Below are 19703 nucleotides of genomic sequence, written 5' to 3'. Positions count from 1 at the left end.
TTGTGTTTCTCCCTAAGGAGGGAGTAAGGCAGCCTAACCTAAATCTGATCATGATCTCTCATCCAGGGACAGCTGCTTCTGATGGAGGTACTTCCTCAGCAGCCATGATACCCTTAAAGGATTCTGACTGACACCGATGCTCCTGGCTCCTGCAGCAAAATGTCATATTGCCAGGTGACCATTCTACCTTTGGCAGAACCAGTGCTGTGGGACTGGCTCACTGGGAATCTGGGCCCTCTTCTGCTCCATCCTACCGTGACAGCTCCAGCTTTCACTGAGACGACAAAGGTGCATGTTTTGCTTACCCTGCTCAGCTGTGGGAAGGCAGGTGCTTGAGACAACTCTTCTTGTTGAGAGGGGGTGCATGCAACCTTCCTGGTCTTTGGGGGCTCAATGAAGGAGCTTACATAGTCTCTGTACTCATAGCATTTGGACTCTCTGGAGTGTGCACACATTGAGTGATCCTTCAGGGAGAAGTCTCAAATGGCTTCTTCTGCCTCTTGTTCATGTGGTTTGCCACAAGCTCAGGAGGGGAGCTGGAGGAGCAGCTCAAGGGATCATTCTTCTCTTTTACCTTTGTTCTCGGCTGTGACTGTATGGCAGACTGGTCAAATTCAGAACACTGTTCTGATAGTAAATCCACTGGAACCTGTGCTTCCCACCCCCACCAGACAGGTGATCGAGTATATACTGCCATGTCTCCTCCTTTAGCTGAAGAAGGTGTAGCTCTTGTACATGGGGTTCTTTTAGGTCCAGATGGACCCATACCTCCCAATTCCCTGAGCTTAAGCAGTTTTATTTCACAAATTTGTGAGCAGAATAATGTGGGGGAGGTGACCATGACTTCCTACCAGTTTTACTGTCTTATACAGTGGTACCTCGACATATGAAAGGCTCAACCTGCGAAAAACTCGAGATACGAAAGCAAATATGAAGATTTTTTTGGCTCTACATACAAAAATAGTTCAAGTTACGAAAGGTTGTTGCTGTAAGTCCCGAGATTCGCCCGGACCACCAAGAACAATTTTAAAACTCGCGCCCCGCCAACTGAGTAAACTCGTCATTATCCTCCCGCTCTCCCATTGGTTCCTGATGCTAGTCACCCCATAAGATCCTGCTCTCCTATTGGTCAGCATCTACCCCTTGTGCTCTATGTATTCTATTGGTAAAAGGATGCTGTAAATTGAAAAACTTATTCATGCAATACATTTAATAAAAAAAAATTAGGTAAAGATAGAATAAAGAATAGAAATGAATGGTTATTATACTGTTTGGTAGTTTCAGTAGTTGAAGAGATAATGAAAATTTATGGCTTACTGTGTACTAGGAAAAGTGATTGCTTGGCGATCGTTCGGTACTCATAAGTGCTGGATGTAAACAGAAGTTTGGAAGCTTTTTTTGTTTGTTTGTTTGTTTATTATAGTTAATGGTTACTTAATAATTATTTGAAATGAGTACATGCAATACATTTAATAAAAAAATTGTGAATTAGATATCATAAAATATAAAATAAATCAGACTGCCATCAATCGAAGCCAACAAATACGTATTTTCTAGAATTCTTCTTCTGTTTTAATATTACGTTACGTATGTTTCATTATAGCTGTCAGAAACTTGGTATCTCCATTAGGTAAAGATAGAACAAAGAATAGAAATGAATGGTTACTATACTGTTTGGTAGTTTCATTAGTTGAAGAGAGATACTAATGAAAATTTATGGCTTACTGTGTCCTAGGAAAAGTGATTGCTTGGCGATCGTTCGGTACTCGTAAGAGCTGAATGTAAACAAACGATTGGAAGTTTATTTTTGTTTGTTTGTTTGTGTATTATAGTTAATGATTAATTAATAATTATTTGAAATGAGTACATACTGATTATTTATACAGTTTATTAGCATATTCTAAGCTTTTAGCTTCTTAGGTTTAGATGTCAGAATCATAGACTAGGCTACAATGGCAACTGCTAACATAGGTTAGGCTTACTGCTGAGGGACATATGCTAAAGTCCTAATATATGCAGTAAAAATGGGGTTGAACATTACATGCAGTTGAATATTACTCAAGTATGTACAGTATTTTGCCTTTTTGGAGTCATATTTCTTCTGTCGGATCAGCGTCGTAATCCTAGAACGTGTTGTAGGCCTGGAAATATAATTTACTGGGGTGTTTTTGTAGGGCTTGGAGGATTAGGCCTTTTACATGTAAAATGCGGTTCAAGGTACGAAAAACTCATGATACGAAGGCCGCCTCGGAACGGATTAATTTTGTATCTCGAGGTACCACTGTATATGGCAATAATCTTTGGATCCACTCCTGAAACGATATAATCTGTCCAGATGTCCTGTACAGAATTGCTCATGGTGTCTTGGAGGAGGTAAATATCTAAAACTGTGGGTCTAGGAGTTACCTTGCCCCTCCACATTCAAGCCAGTGGAGGTACTAAATCAATGCAGACACTACTATGCTGGGACTCTATGCTCCAGTCTGTGGACTGACCAACGACCTGCTTGAATCCATTAGAGAGGGTGAGTTCATGCCTACAACAGATAGGAAGGATGTGTACTTTCAAGTATTCACTTCACAGCTCTCGTTTACCAGTTCAAAGTCCTATGCTGTGGACTAGAGAGAGTTCCGGAGGTGTTTACCCAGGTATTCACCCTCATGTTGGCTTGAGCTCATTTGTCAAGTTTTCACTTCCTGGTTTACCTGAAGGACTGGTTAGTCCTGGCAGCCTTAAGGCTGCGACTCCTACAAGACACAGACATAAATCAAGTCCTGCAGTTTGCCATAAATTAGGAACTGTGATAAATAGGGAAAAGTCAGATTTCAAGCCCAAGCAGCAGGCCAAATACCTGGAAATGTACTAAATCTCACCATCTCAGTACATCTTGTATATATCTGCTCATAAATATACTCAGGGATTGCTGTTAGTTTTGTTTTTATCTTTTACAATAGTATTCAACTGTAATTGTAATTTTGCAAAGTAAAGCACAACAAAATATTAGAAAGAACATTTATAACTCACTAAAAAGCACTACATCTCCCCATCCTGGTACATATTGTAAATATTTTACCATAAATACACTCGGGGGGACTGTTGCCGATTTTAGTTCTTATCTGTTATGATATTATGTGAACGTAGTTGTAATTTTAATTTTACAAAATAAGAAAGTTATTAGAAAGGACATGAAGTTCATTACATGGCCTATGTTTTCAGCAGGATGTTGACTGATTGACTTTGTATGTAATATGTTGTAGTAGAGCAATTGTTTGCACTTCACATAAACATTAAAAGATATCAGCTGAGAAAAAGTGGTGCACAGCATACAAAGATCTGTATTTTGTATTTCACCCAAAATTTCTTTGGTCAAAATTACAAAATACAAAGTCCAAGCAAATACGACAGACCCTGACAATAAATATGTAACTCTTTGAAAAATTATTAATGCTCTAAGAATTTCTGATATTTCCCAATGCTGTTATCAATAAAAGCCAGGAGCAGTTAAAGAAAAACAATCAAAAATGGTCAGATTTGTTTACCTGAGTCAGATTCTGCAACAAGTGCTCCTGCTGATCAATGGTTGATTGAAGCTGATTAGTAACAGTACTTAGGTTAGTGATTCGATCAGGAATATCAGGATCAATGATGTTTCGCCACTGTTCCAGTGTTGCTAAGCGCTTAGTAACATTATGGATTTCTCCTTTTGACTGAGTCATAGTCTGAAATAATTTGAAAACATGTAAGAGGTCAATGTCATAAAAAATTATTGATCTACGAACACTTAGTTTTAACTGGTGAATAACATTACATTTATGTATCCTCACATCTTGTATAGAACATTATTTTTTCTAATATGAATAATTGTCTTGGTACTCATTCTTAATGAAAGGTTGCAATAATATTTTCTGCTCTGAAGTAAATTACTGCATTATGGTAATTGATGTTTTCAAAATGAATATATCAACTACATGACTGAAAAAAATAAAAAAACTTTTAAAAACAAATACATGAAATGAACTAAGTGCCAGAAAATTGTCAGATGCAATTTCTTTTAAAATATTGGCTTATTTAAACCAATGCCACTAGTTTTGCAAGATTTTCAGGATTAATTTGGAGATGATCCAGACAGTCATTAGAGTATGTGCACACATTCCAAACCTACAAAACAATGAGGGTGTTGGCCTGTCTTATACCCCTTACCCGACAAGAGGAGTTGTAATATAATGTACAGAGCTGGGATAATATCATCTCAGTATGTGCCTATAGTAATAAACCATGCGAGTGAAAGTAATGGACAGAGAAATAATTTTTTTACCTCAATCTTTTGCATGCTGGTTGAAGAGTCATCTATATGTGACATAAGAGAAGAGTTAACAGATGATACTGCTAAATTCAGGGCCTCCATCTGATGTCTTAATTTTGAAACTGTTTCACCAAGAGTAGCACCAAGTCCTCCTTCTCCAATGGCTTCTATTGCTGTCTGATTGTGTAATACTGATATCTCATGCTGAAAGTGAAAGGAAATATAAAATACATTACAGTTCAGAAGAAATTTTTTTGTACAGAGCTTATTCAAAAGAATATGACTCCAAAACATATATACACATGTATATTCTGTTAATTACTGTAAATTGTACATTAGCTTAGGAACAACATACGAAACCAATAAATCAGGAAGATAACATTCTGGTATATTCCTAGAAATACCTAATTCTTTTATACTTATACAGTAATATAAACTGTACTGTACTAAGCACTGATGCTTGTTCTTGTGGAATGCTGTTGTAGGTTTCTGTATACAAAAAGGATGAACATTTTATTATATATGGTAACAAAAAGAGACAATGAATTTATAATCTAAAACATAATGACTTTTCAAGTTTACAGTAGGCAAGTTGTGGTAAGGTAAAGGTAAGGTCCTTTAAAAAATTTGCATAATATACCAGCTGACATTAATTTTTTGTAGTCCTGAACAACTTTACATAAAGGCAATGTACTGTATTAGGCCTTCATAATAATTCGAATACATATCCAAATAAATAAATATTATTTCTTAGGCTAGGTATTTAACAAGAAGTCTACACTCAAGCAAGACTTGATGCATTAAGTAATTGGGAATACTATGGTTGAGACACCTCACTCAAATCCTTGAAGGTGACCCACTAACAAAAGCACCTTTCGGGAAAAATGGCAAATTACTTTAAATATCAATTCAATGAAACTTTCTACCACTTAAGTGCTCAAGAAAACTGACCATAGTATAATATGAGTAATATAAAAAGTCCAGTAACCATGAGACCAGTTTTGAATTTCCAGCTTTGGAAATCATTTTCCTTACCTTAAAATTATTGATTGACGAGCTGGCATCTTTTACATCTATCTGCAATTTCTCATGTTCCTGTTTGACAACTTTGAGAGAAGACTGGACATCTTGGAGGGTGGAACCAAATTTGGCTACTGACCCTTGCAAATCTGACACATCCTTTGGCAACGAAGAAAGATGAGGAGCACTGCTAAGCGAATCTTTTATAGTTTTGGCATCTGCTTCCAACTGCTCCACCTGTTGACAGCAATATCTAAATGTTATCCTCACTACAAAAAATATTTTTATTTTTCTTAATTTTCCAAAGCTATGGACTTTGAGTCAATAACCAATGTCTGCAACAATACCTTTCAAATAATAAAAGTTAAAATTCTGATGCCACTGTGGTGATATACTAAAATTCTTATACTCATGGAGGAAGCCTAAAAGGCCATTAACTTGGTTAAACATTCTCGAATTGGGCCCTCCCTCCCTAAAAAATCAAATTATCCCCTGTGGGGCGTACTACACCCCACATTGGGAACCAGTGATCTCAAGCTTTCGAACTAGGAAAACAAGAGTGACATTTACCCTTTTGGTAGCAGCCGCTAGATTCGTAGAAACCTCTGCTACTGCTGCCCAGAGGGCCGTTTGATTCTTCTCCAGTTCCTGAAGCCTCACATGGGACGCATGGAATTTGGCTGGTAGTTCAGAACTGCTCGCCTCCACTGTAAAGGGAATGAAATGGTGCAATTAACACTGACGGTCCTGAACTCCACAACAATATAAGCAAAAGTATTTCAACATGGCAGAAATCTTGGTATTGAAATATCACATACATAAATGAAAAACTGTCAAAAGACTGTCAAAGTAAATGCATATATTACAGTATTTGTTTATATGGTGTTTTTACATTGCATGGAACCAGTGGTTATTCTGCAATGGGACCAATGGCTTTACGTGACTTCCGAACCACGTCGAGAGTGAACTTCTATAACCGGAAATACACATCTCTAACTCTTCAATGGAATGTCCAAGAACTGAACTCGTGGCCACTGAGGTGGCAGGCCAAGACCATACCAATCACGCCACTGAGGCATTTTATATATTGTGTATATGTTATATATATATATATATATATATACATATATATATTTATATATAATAACTATGGATATAATTATATATATATATATATATATATATATATATATATATATAGTATATAATTATAATTATATATATATATATAGATATATATATATATATATATAATATATATTTATATATGGTAGATATTAGGATATAGATTATATATATATACATATATAAAATACATATATATATATATATATATATATATATATATACCTATATATTAACTATATATGGATATATATTATATATTACATATAATATATATAGTATATATATATATATACATTTATATATACATATACTATATATATATATTATTATATATATATAATATATATAGTAGATATTTACATACTATTCTATATCTAATATCATAATAATATATATAGATATTGAATCCTAGATATATAGATATATATATATATGTATCTATATATATATATATATTCTATATATTAGCTATCTTATATATATATATATATATAAGATTATTATATAATCTATATGTATATATATTAGTATATATATCATATATATCGCTATATATATATATATGATATATAATATATATCGAGAATATATATCTATATGGATATAGATTACTATGTTAATATATAGATATCTATATATATATATCTATATATCTATATATATACACATATACATATATATATATATATATATATATATATATTAGATCTATATATATAGATAGATAGATATAGTTAGATAGATATAGATAAATAGATAGATAGATAGATATATATAGTTATAGATAGATATATTAGTTATAGATAGATAGGTATATATATATACACACATATATATATATATATATATATATATATCTATTCTATATATATAATATATATTATATATATTCTATATACATTGTTAACAGTATTAAAAATAAAACACGGTGTGAAAAAGTCAAGTCAACGAATTCTAAAATAGAAAATATATTTATATCTAAGCAAAAGGCCATCACAGAACGTGTTCACTGGGAAATGATTAACATATCATCAAAGCGATTTCCATTTTTGTTTCTCCTGAGCTTGAAACTGGTCCAAGTAATATAATGTGTAATATCATCCATTTAAAGGCATTTGACCACTATTTCTTCACCCGATAGTTCATAAAAATTTAAATTGTTTTGCTGTATATTTTCAGATGTGTTTAGAAAATGAAAAGAATTATTTGTAATGCTTCCGGGGGAGAGAACAAATGTTTAGATAATGCATGCAAATACGCTAGGCCTCGCCACACTAATGTTAACATTTCCATGACGGGTCCGGTAAGCTAACTTTTTGTTTCCTGCAAAATTCAAAACTCATACTAATGACAGGCATAAAATATCGAGATGAATATGAATGGAAGAATGAAGCCATTGCTCTCTTGATGAGGGAATACAAATGGCTCTACATATCGTAAATGTGAATAATATACAGAACGTTTAAATATTGGAATAACGACCGCAGGAGGGAAAATTGTTGAAATCATCGTAAATTACGATCCCTCGGGATTTGCCTTAATTTTGGACGCCGAAAACGCCACTTTTAAGAAATTCGGGCCATCATGGTAGCTACGAAGATATTTTTGTGGCAAGTTTTCTTATGTCAAAGTTCATCAGATTATTAAAAAATATGAAAATTATAATTTTCATGATTTTCATCCAATAGTAAATAAAAAACCACTTTATTTTAACTACTACAAATGACGATGCTAAAAGCTTAAAGGTAAAATAAAATTTATAAAAAAAGATGGACCGAACCCAACTGACGTTTCTTCCAGTGGTGAACGAAGATGTACAAATGAGAGAAACCTAGATCCAGTCCAAAGCCCAGGAACCTTCCAAAAATTAAAAAAAATAATAAAATAAAAACTTTCAGCCTAAACATTACAGAAATATGGTAACTTTGATGTAAAAAAAAAAATTAGATTAATAAAAAAAAGTACACACACTGAACGGAATGTAGTTTCTCTCTCTCCTCTCTCTCTCTCGCTGTCTTCTCTCTCTCTCTCTCTCTACCGCTGTGCGTACCAAGGGTGGAAGGAAGGACGGTGAATATTTCAGAGAACTCGAAGCTTCAGAAGCTCACCACTGCCGGGTTTCAGGAGGGAAATGCGATTTGCAAGAGAGGGGGCGCTGATTTCGCCTCTTGAATTCTTTGAGCTTTCTTCATAGAAGTACGATTTCAAAAGTATATATGAATGCAGATACAAATGCTGTAGATCTGTAACAGAACACAGATAGGCATCTGCAATATTCTTGTCTCGATCCCTACCAGAAGCCTATACCAATCGACCCACCTTTAGATGTCCAAGCGTCAGTTGGGATCGAGAAAAAAAAAAAAAAAAAAAAAAAAAAAAACAGAGGGGGGGGGGGGGGGGGGGGGGGCAGGGTGGACGAGTAGAATCCTCCACCATAAATAGGTATAGTTCTAACCATCTGGCGTCCTAAAACTAGAATTGATGGTCACTAGAAGAGCTTGGTCTTGGAGAACATTAGTTTAAATAGCCGAATCTTGCTGCTAAAATAATGAGGTGTTGATCCCATACTTTTCAATTACATTTTTGAATTTTTAGTTCCGGGATGGGCTAGATAATGACATTGGTTTCCCAAGCTGTTAGCTATCACATAAAAGCATACATATACGGAAAAAACAAAACGAAAACTGGTGATACTTGAGACTTGAGAGTAAGAAAAACGACGTAAATGATTGACAGGAAGAAAATAGATGATGCATTAACGAGGTTGGGTTAGTTAATTGAGACGAATGGGGAAGGAGAGGAGAGGAACTCTCGATAAACTGCAAGAAGGGTTCTAGCCAATAATGAAGGGTTCTCAAAACAGGGAAGAGCTGATGCAATGGTGCATGTTGGAACCAAACACTGGGAGAGAACGCACCTAATGCATAGTACAGCTTTTACAACTGAATGGATGAGACTCATCCAAATGACTGTGAACTGCTTTCATTAGAAAGCGCCTCAGTAGCGTGGTAGGTATGTCTTTACCTGTCACCTCGGTGGCCGTGAGTTCGATTCTCGACCATTTCATTGAGAGGTCAGAGAGGTGTATTTCTGGTGATAGAAGTTCCCTCTCGACGTGGTTCGAATGTCACGTAAAGCCGTTGGTCCCGTTGCTGAACAACCACTGGTTCCATGCATTGTAAAGAGTACCAAACAAACAAACAGCTTTCTTTAGAATCATTAAACAGGCACCGTCCAATATCCTACATTAACAGCATTATAAAAAAATAAATAATTGCCGTATTCCTGCTTTTCAGGTACACATTTGGGCAATGAACTACGCCCTTGGGGCCATTATCCATCACCCCTTAAATAACTAACATCGACGACTGGTGAAGAGTATTACTTTTCTTATGGTTAAAAACTGCAAACAGCTTCATCAAAAGGATCTGGAAGATGCCACTGAATTGTGCTACATCTTTTAAGGTCTCAACTGCCCGCATTATTAAAGTTAGACAGATCCATCAGATTTATTTTGTGACTTACTTCGCTCCAGAGAACGTCCATCTAACGAACCGCCTGGTAAATGCATAGCCTAAATATAACCATTCAAATGGGACGCGAAAAAATATATAACGTTAATGACCAAAAAAGAAAACAGTTGGGGCTGAGATATCATGCCAATGTGATAACTTTAAAAAACGAGCATGAATTGTGTTCTTGATCCGAAAAATGGCCAATTATACCATTCATGGGCTTGAAGAGCCGCCAATGAGTGCATTTTTATGTACGTTAGACATCCAAATTTATGCATATAAGGGAAGCAACAAAAAATAAGTTTCAGCCTCATTAGATTTATTTACGCTTCGCCACAATGCGCATCAATACGGAAGCAAAACACTGGATGAGCTTTTTGTCAGTTAGGGACTTGGCTACACTTCCTCTGAATCATTAGTTTCCAGACATGAGAACATCATACCTTAGAGGGAGAGGTTGGTGTGGTGTCCTTCTGGTAAAATACACAGGCTACCTACATGTTATATGCTTAACATTATACTAGCTAATTCTATCTCTCTTAAATTATTAACGGTACGCCTCTCTCCGCGTGTGTGAGTTTACAGAGCGCTTTCCTCCCAGTTGTCAGCTATTACCCTAAGACGGAGATTCTGACGAGACGTCTTGAAGTCTCAATCTGCCACACGATTTCCGCCTTTATGACAGGACGGTAACTCCCCCCCCCCCCCCCCCCCCTTCTTGAGCGATCAAATTATTCAAAAGAGGTTCAAGTCCATGGCATTTTAATGAGGGATGCCCCATACAACGACTCTGCCCGTAGAGAGAGAGAGAGATTATCTAGGGGTAACTACCAGTTCAGTGCACGCACCCACACAACGCGTTCGGTGTATGTGTGTGTGTACGTGCAGAGACCCATTCATACGTTATTTGTTAGGAGGGGAGGGGATGGTTGGAAAGGAGAGAGAGAGAGAGAAAAGGAATGGCGGAAGGCACATTAGGGTCCTAAACGCACCTATAATGGCACACTCGAATTGAGGCCGCCTAGGCCGCCTATAGCATCTCTTACAGATAAGTGAGTAAACGATGTCTCCTCTTAGGATGGACTACAAGTCTTTTGAGATATCCTAATCCTTGTAACTCCTCTGCAGGGCTCTCCACTCCGACTTGCCTGTCATTCTTCGACCCCTCCAGCAAGAAAAGGGCGCGCGCGCCACTCACTACTTGGGCATTTGGGATTTCAGCCTTCTCAATAACTGCTCTTCCCCCGATAGGTAAGAATGCCTAGAGACACAGCTATCTCTCTCTCTCTCTCTCTCTCTCTCTCTCTCTCTCTCTCTCTCTCTCTCAACATGGTTTTAACACTTCTCTTCTCTTACACAAATACACATTAAAAGTGGATAGGGAAGATTCTCTCTCTCTCTTCTCTCTCTCTCTCTCTCTCTCTCTCTCTCTCTCTCTCTCTCTCTCTCTCTCTGCATCCGTAAGAGCGAGTCTGAATTCTGAATGAAAGTATAAAAATACCCCCTTTTAATGGGCATCTATCGATCAACGGGGCGCTTTCCAATGCCCATGATGACAAAACTGTTGATCCGTCCGTTCATTTATTCATGAGCATTAAGCAACAAAAGGCAACGCAGACTTCATCAAAGGCCGAACGTGGGAATATCAATTTAGTATATCGAGTCGTTGCAATGAATTCAATTCTGTTATTGGAAAACTAGGCGAGGTCAGATATTTTTGGAACCTACAAAAAATTCTAGGGGGGGGGGGGGGCTTTACGCCATCGCCGCCGCCGCCGCCGCTGCAGCAGCGAAATTGGCCTTTGGCCCGGTGCCGGTGACAAATTGCCCAAAACGGGTGCCGACAAAAGACAACAGCGCTGGCAAATAATAATAAAAGGATTTGGCACAACAACACATGTCCCGCTCTTTTCAAAAGGATATCCATTATTCATCTAACAAATTCCCTATATTCACGTGGACGCTGTTGATTTTTTATTTATTTATTCCCCCTCCCCCCCTCGAATTCATTGCCGTCACTTTTGCAGGTTGACCCAATCGAAACCAACGAACAACAAAAACAGATCTGTGCAGGTTCAAGCTCCATTCTGCTGTTTTTCGCTTCAGTGGCCACGACAAGAGCCGGGGAACTTTCGCCTGTATGTGATCTCCCCGATTTGGGTGGGACCAACAAAATTTGACGGCAGGCGACAAACATGACAAAATGAACGAAAAGTTGAAAATATTAAAAACAAAAAGTTTGCAAACTTTAGCAAACAGTCTGAAACGACAAGCCAAACACCTACCCTACCAAAAAAAAAAAAAAAAAAAAAAAAAAAAAAAAAACATTATAGACGCTTACAGTCAGTCTGAAACACTATGATGATTTCGATACCAGAATAAGCCTATAATGAATCAAACGGGAGTCCTCAACCTTATACCGACTCCAGGTTCGGCTAAAAGAAGAGAGTCAAATGTAAGACTCAAGACCTTAATTTGATTAAAGAAAAAAAAAAATATTGAAACCAACTTGCAACAGATGGAGAAATCTGGAATACGTAGCAATCACTCACAATGATGATAACATGGGCAGTCGTTTCTCTCTCTCTCTCTCTCTCTCTCTCTCTCTCTCTCTCTCTCTCTCTCTCTCTCATATCAGGTACAAGGTATATGAGCCTGAGAACCACAAGTCCCCGGCCATTTCATAACTCGCGCATCGCAAATTGGCGAAGTTATTCGCGCCCAGTGCGAGGCCCAACTCACGTCGAGCAAGTGCACCTGACATGGCGGCCAGCAGCTCTAGCTAGAAGTTGGTGAGGGGAATGAGATTTGTTCGGGACTGCAGAAGCATCATAAAACGATGTATCCGTTGCTGAATAACCACTGGTTCCTTGCAACGTAAAAGCACCATACAAACAAACTAAAACGATTACGCTCCGAAAGAACTGGATTTACGAACTCTGAACCGATGTTACCCTACCATTAAAGTAGACCTGTTGTTATTATTGTTATGATATCAAAATAGTTTAACCGGACCACTGAACTGAGTATCAGCTCTCACAGAGGTGGCCAAAGTAGACCTGTAACAAGAATAACTTACTCCATAAGTAGATATAAAATCATAGATAGTGACCCCTCTGGATTTTTTCTTAGATAGTGACCTCCAAGGGTTTTTTTACATAGTGACCCCAACGTTTTTTTTTACCTAGACAGTGACCCAAAGGGTTTTTTCCTAGATAGTGACCACCAAGGTTTTTTTTACCTAGATAGTGACCCCCAAAGGTTTTTTTTAACTAGATAGTGACCCCAAGTCTTTTTTCCTAGATAGTGACCCAAGGGTTTTTTCCCTAGATAGTGACCACCAAGGTTTTTTTTTTTTTTTTTTTTTTACCTAGATAGTGAGACCAAAGATTTTTTTGTACCTAGATAGTGACCCCCAAGTCTTTTTAACCTAGATAGTGACCCCCAAAGGTTTTTTTTTTTTAACTAGATAGTGACCCCAAGTCTTTTTTCCTAGATAGTGACCCCAAGGGTTTTTTCCCTAGATAGTGACCACCAAGGTTTTTTTTTTACCTAGATAGTGACCCCCAAAGATTTTTTTACCTAGATAGTGACCCCCAAGTCTTTTATCCTAGATAGTGACCCCAAGGGTTTTTTTTAACTAGATAGTGACCCCAAGTCTTTTTTCCTAGATAGTGACCCCAAGGGTTTTTTCCTAGATAGTGACCCCAAGGGTTTTTTCCTAGATAGTGACCCCAAGGGTTTTTTTACCTAGATAGTGACCCCCAAAGGTTTTTTTTAACTAGATAGTGACCCCAAGTCTTTTTTCCTAGATAGTGACCCCAAGGGTTTTTTCCTAGATAGTGACCACAAAGGTTTTTTTTTTACCTAGATAGTGACTCCAAGGGTTTTTTCCTAGATAGTAACTCCAAGGGTTTTTTTAACCTAGATAGTGACTCCAAGGGTTTTTTCCTAGATAGTAACTCCAAGGGTTTTTTCCTAGATAGTGACTCCAAGGGTTTTTCCTAGATAGTGACCCCCAAGGCTATTTTCCTAAATAGTGACCCGAAGGGTTTTTTCCTAGATAGTGACCACAAAGGTTTTTTTTTTACCTAGATAGTGACCCCCAAAGGTTTTTTTTACCTAGATAGTGACCCCCAAGGCTATTTTCCTAGATAGTGACCCCAAGGTTTTTTTTTTACCTAGATAAAGACCCCCAAAAGTTTTTTTTTACCTAGATAATGACCCCCAAGGCTATTTTCCTAGATAGTGACCCCAAGGTTTTTTTTTACCTAGATAAAGACCCCAAAAGATTTTTTTACCTAGATAGTGACCCACAAGTCTTTTTTTCCTAGATACTGACCCCCGAGGGTTTTCGGGGGTCGTTGATTAATATTTCTTGGGATCATTATTTTTTAAAATAGAATTTACAGTCTTTTGTTGATGTTCTTACGGTCATCCCCAACGGGGTTGTACTGAACACGCCACGAAGGTGGATACATACCGAGTTAAAACCCTTCGGGGGTCAATATCGAGTTAACATCCAACTAAATAAAAAGATGTTGACGCTGAGCTAACCTAAATTAAGAGTAAATACATCTCAGGTTCTCACACACACACACACATATCAATTATAAGAGGAAATAATAATAGGTTAGTCTCGTGAAATCATTCCATTTCCGATTATTCCTAACTAGGAACCTTTCACCAACTAATGGACTTCCGAGTGTCGAACGAAAAGAGACGACGGGTTCTATTCACATTAACAGCTGAATGAATTAAACGATTAGGAGCTCCAGCAGCAGCCACAGACCAGGACACAAAGGCCTGAAGACCATTCATCTCGAGAGAGAGAGAGAGAGAGAGAGAGAGAGAAAATGCCTTTGAGGCAGGGACATTCCACTCCAATACAAACGCACGTATAAGTGCTTACGTAAGGGAGAATGGTTCCATTAAAGAGGACATTAAAAACCACACCCATACACTTCTCCCTGTCGTTCTGTTGACCTTTGCCAGCACTGAATAGAGGAAGGTCACTTCGATGTTCCTTTTCAATGAGCTGGGAATTGCTGACCTCATTACTAGGAAGACTTGGCAGATACATTGATTGATTGAACTTACAATTTGGGCCAGAACCAAGCACTGGGACCTATGAGGTCATTCAGCGCTAAAACGGAAACTGATAGCAAAAGGTTTGAAAGGTGCAACAGGAGGAAAACCTCAGAGCAGTTGCACAATGAAACAATTAGGAGAAGATGGACAGTAAGATGGAAGAAAGAGAATACGAAAGGAGATACAGTAAAAGAACGAAAGAATTGCACCTAGGGGCTGCCTTCGTTTTATATATTATAGCGTTGCCAGACGCATGATTATAGTTATCTTTAAGCTTAAATAGAATAACAACTATCGAAGCTAGAAGGCTGCAATTTAGTGTGTTAGATGATTGGAGGGTGGATGATCAACATAACAATTTGCAGCCCTCTAGCCTCTGTGGTTGCTAATATCTGAGGGCGGATAGGAAAGGTGCAGACGGACAGACAAAGCCGGCACAATAGTTTTCTTTTACAGAAAACTTAAACGAAACGACTGAATATACATGTTACATATGCATAAATGAAATTTGCATTTCACATTCACTTTCCCACCGGTAGGCTCAACTGCTCTGGAGAAGGGTCGATACCCGATACCCACCCGCCCTCCTACAGCAACGAAAACTCAGGATTCTGTAGAAGTCAGGATCCGGTGACATCAGACGCGACGCGAATGGACACTTCAGCATCCACAGCACGAGAGGGCAGATGAGTCTAGCAGAAGTTTCGCTAAGAAACCACATTTCTGTTGTCATACGGTTCTACAGTTGGCTAAAGTCAAACACACGATGGCGTCTAAAACACACCACTGTGTATGTGTGTAGCGCTGAGAGAGAGAGAGAGAGAGAGAGAGGAGAGAGAGAGAGAATATGGTGTAGAGCCTATGTAAAAGCCTCTATTCACTGGACGCTGAACACAGAGAGCATGAAGTTGAATCTATGTGAAGTCTCCTTTAATCGGTTACTCATAAAAGAGAGAGAGAGTAGAACCCATGTGAAGTCTCCTTTAACTGTCACTCATAAGAGAGAGAATCATGCTGAATCTAGGTGACGCGTTCTTTTAGTAAAATGTTGATAGAGAGAGAGAGAGAGAGAGAGAGAGAGAGAGAGAGAGAGAGAGAGAGAGAGAGAGAGAGAGCGCCTCTTTTCATTGGCAACTGATAACAGTGGAGAAGCAGATAGCTTGGCGTCAATTCTCTGTGACAGGCGGTGACGTTTTCTCAATAAAATGTTACGCAGTTCAGTACACAAGAAAGCAAACCACGGTCCCCCAGATCGGTCCCCAGACAGATGTTTCAAGCTATAAGTATTTCAAGACAACAGTGTAAAAATGACACAATTAAACCAAAAGCCCAGCGGCAGAAATACGCAGCTTTCTCCAAATTGGACAGCATTGCAATTACTGCAGATTGACTCTTCATATCACATGAAGCGATCAAAAGGCCATAATGATAATTGCATGAGAGTAACATCATCCCCACAAATAATCTTTATAAGAAATACAATCCAATGCAATGTCACTGGATTGACGTAAGTGTGCAACTGGGAAAATAAACTGACATACTAAGTTTATTTTTTTCGAGTCGACAGATGCTCCCGTCAAAAAAAGAAAAAAAGAAACTTGAAATAAAGATTAAAAAGAAAAGAAAAAACAAGTGTTCATCAGTGCTTGCAACAGGGAAAATAGATTGACGTACTAAATTTTTTTTCGAGTCAGTAGATGCTCCTGTTAAAAAAAAGCTTAAAATAAAGATTAAAAAAAGAAATAAAAACACCATAATTAAGAGTAATCACCAGACTCTGTTCCCCTCATACGAGGTACCGCAACTCTCTCTCTCTCTCTCTCTCTCTCTCTCTCTCTCTCTCTCTCTCTCTCTCTCTCTCTCTCTCTGCTTTAATTAAGGAAATGATCTCAGTCATTAATAGAAAGTCAGAATAGAATGGAGATGGTTCCTAAAGACTTCAAAAATGACTGGGGTTATCTTTCCCTTATATCCACTTCATAATTTAAATATTTTCGTCTTTTTTCCGGATCATATTCTTATTACAATCTCCTCCGTATACTCCCGTTGCCAAAGAGTCAAACATGTTTCCATTTTTAACAGCAATGACGCTTATTACAGATATACGAGATTGTAAGGATACTTTTATGAGATTGACAAACTTCTACTGCACACTGTGTCCGCTGGTATAGTGGCTAGTGTCGTGGAATGCCAGATCAGATGTCGAGGGTTCACGTCTCCAAAAAATCACTGGCTCTGTACCACGATCAGTTACTGCTGCAGTGCAGATGGGGGGGGGGGGGGGGCCCGGTGTCTTTAGCTTGAATTTCAAGTCAGTGGTTCCACTTTGGTGGGATTGTTCCATGTGAACAGGTTTCATCTGTTGAAATGATAATAAAGCCAATAACTTGCTAAATAAGTTTTCACAGAACAGACCACCCAAATATGAAAAATGAAGAGAACTTCGTAAGAGTTCCATTTTTTACGAAAATGCAGGTTTGTGAACATATAAGGGATGATTATCACACTGCACATCGTATTTTTTATCAAATTCTAATATCCCACGAAGCGCTCGTCTCTCATCCTAGAGAGAGAGAGAGAGAGAGAGAGAGAGAGAGAGAGAGAGAGAGAGAGAGGCGAGCTTACTGCTCGTTCGGGTTGCCCATGCAGGTCCCTCAGTGTGAGGCACCTCTAATGTCTACCAGGAGTTGCTAATGCATCTTCCAGTATATTTTGCATCTTCCAATCTTCGATGGTCTCGGATGCAGCTTAGATATTTGTCGAGCTTATTCTTAAACACATCTACGCTCACTCCTGATATGTTCCTCAGATGAGCTGGCAACGCATTGAATAGACAGAGAGAGAGAGAGAGAGAGAGAGAGAGAGAGAGAGAGAGAGAGAGAGGCCAGCGTATAATACATCGAAATTAGCATAAAATTTCCACTTTTGCCTGACACTTCCAAGTCCTTTGATGTTCCATGGCGAACGCTCAGCCCATCCATTCAATTTTTTGTATTTTGTTTTTTAATTTCTGGACAGCCTCGGTGTTCTATTACGAAGAAAGTGAATACACGAACGGGACGAAAAACAACACCGACTCCCCCCTCGAAAGGACAATTATTATTTCACCAAATCTCGCGAAGCAATAAACCGTTAAAACGGAAAACTTCAGACGCGAATTACATCTCACAAGAATCCCAAGTTCCGATCAATTCGAGAACTTCTCAGAAAATGTACGAAGTTTGTAAGTCTCCCCTCTTTCCTCTCTAGTAACTTCTTTGTCGAGGACGTTTCCTTCCGAACTTCTTGTTTTTATTATTATTTTTTTCTTCGGGATAACATTTAACAAAAACAAATCACTTATGGAACCAACTTTCTGAAGAGTTATTCTGGTTCTGTTCCAAAGTATTGCTGGCTGCTGTCTAACGCACAGACACTTTACTTCGAGTGAGTTGTCATAACATCACTAATTTCCTAAAAGCATTCACTCCTCTTCGCCTTTTGTAACATTTCCTAACGGTTTACGTCTTCCCTTACGACCCTACAACATAAAAGCGTCATCCTCAGTTCGAGATACATTTAGAGATAAGCAGACAATACTATATAGTTGTCAAAAATATCTTAAATATCTTAATTCATATAGAGCATTAGAAGTGGAGTGACATAAGACAGCTGATTATCATTTGGCTGACAGGCGAGACTGTGGACGAATGTAATCTTGAAGTCTTCGTAGTGATGTTGTAGAAGGTTTCTGATGTTTTAGTTAATAAAGCTCTCTCTCTCTCTCTCTCTCTCTCTCTCTCTCTCTCTCTCTCTCTCTCTCTCTCTCTCTTAAGCAGAGGTGGATTAATAGCGCCCAAAACTATACCAGGAAAACTAAGGAAAGCGCACACGACATTAATCCACCACGCACCAGTATCGACAATCCAACGTCTATTCAATTTGTTGCCAGCTCATCTCTCTCTCTCTCTCTCTCTCTCTCTCTCTCTCTCTCTCTCTCTCTCTCTCTCTCTCTCTCTCAACAATCCCCAGGCGACAACAAGAAAAGTAATAAAATCATACGGCACGTAAAACGGGGCATGACAAATACCCTCAGCAAATGGGGGCACGACTTCACGAAAATTAACGGGACATTACATTTATTTATCATGTGATAAAGAGAGACTGTTTGTTTTTATTTATTATGTAATCAAGAGAGACTTTTGGTTTTTATTTATTATGTAATAAAGAGAGACTCTTCGTTGTCCTTCCATTTCCTTCTAACATTACCTTCGTGGGGAAGAATAACAGCCTATGAAGGAATAAATTACAGAGAAAAGCACCCTTTCTTACCCAGCACTCTGAACCCTCGTGTATCCTTCCAGTGTCAAAATTCATCATCCTGCCTCTTGGGGGGGGGGGGGGGGGGGGGGGGGGGGGGGGGGGGGGGGCGGGGGGGGGGGGTAAAGAAAAAGAAAATGGTGAAAAGAAGAGAGAATCAAAGATATGGAAAATGGGGGGCAAAAACGTCTTTGGGAGAAGAGAGAGAGAGAGAGAGAGAGAGAGCGTGGAAGGGAAGAATCATGCCGGGAAGCGCAGGGACAGCTAATCAAGGGCGGAGAGAGAGAGAGAGCTTCTTCAAGGTCTAAGTACATAAAGGAATCGAGTTGAAGCGACAGAAAACGGAA

The 19703-nt window shown here is 38.4% G+C and overlaps 1 protein-coding gene across 6 annotated transcripts in view; it reads right to left on the bottom strand.

Moving 5' to 3' along the window:
• LOC135208521 (uncharacterized) overlaps positions 1-19703 on the bottom strand; it is a 298023-nt gene that overhangs the window by 7333 nt on the left and 270987 nt on the right. For all 6 annotated transcript variants that reach the window (XM_064240800.1, XM_064240804.1, XM_064240805.1 and 3 more), the window contains exons 3-6: positions 5894-6030; positions 5339-5560; positions 4316-4507; positions 3540-3719 (exon numbers count right to left, since the gene is read on the bottom strand). In XM_064240800.1, coding sequence (XP_064096870.1) covers positions 3540-3719; positions 4316-4507; positions 5339-5560; positions 5894-6030 — 731 coding nt within the window. The remainder of the gene's footprint in view (positions 1-3539; positions 3720-4315; positions 4508-5338; positions 5561-5893; positions 6031-19703) is intronic.

Source organism: Macrobrachium nipponense, chromosome 35 (assembly GCF_015104395.2).
Source record: "Macrobrachium nipponense isolate FS-2020 chromosome 35, ASM1510439v2, whole genome shotgun sequence".
Lineage (NCBI taxonomy): Eukaryota > Metazoa > Arthropoda > Malacostraca > Decapoda > Palaemonidae > Macrobrachium > Macrobrachium nipponense.
Note: the sequence above shows the minus strand (reverse complement) of the source record. Positions and strands in the feature narration are given on the sequence as shown.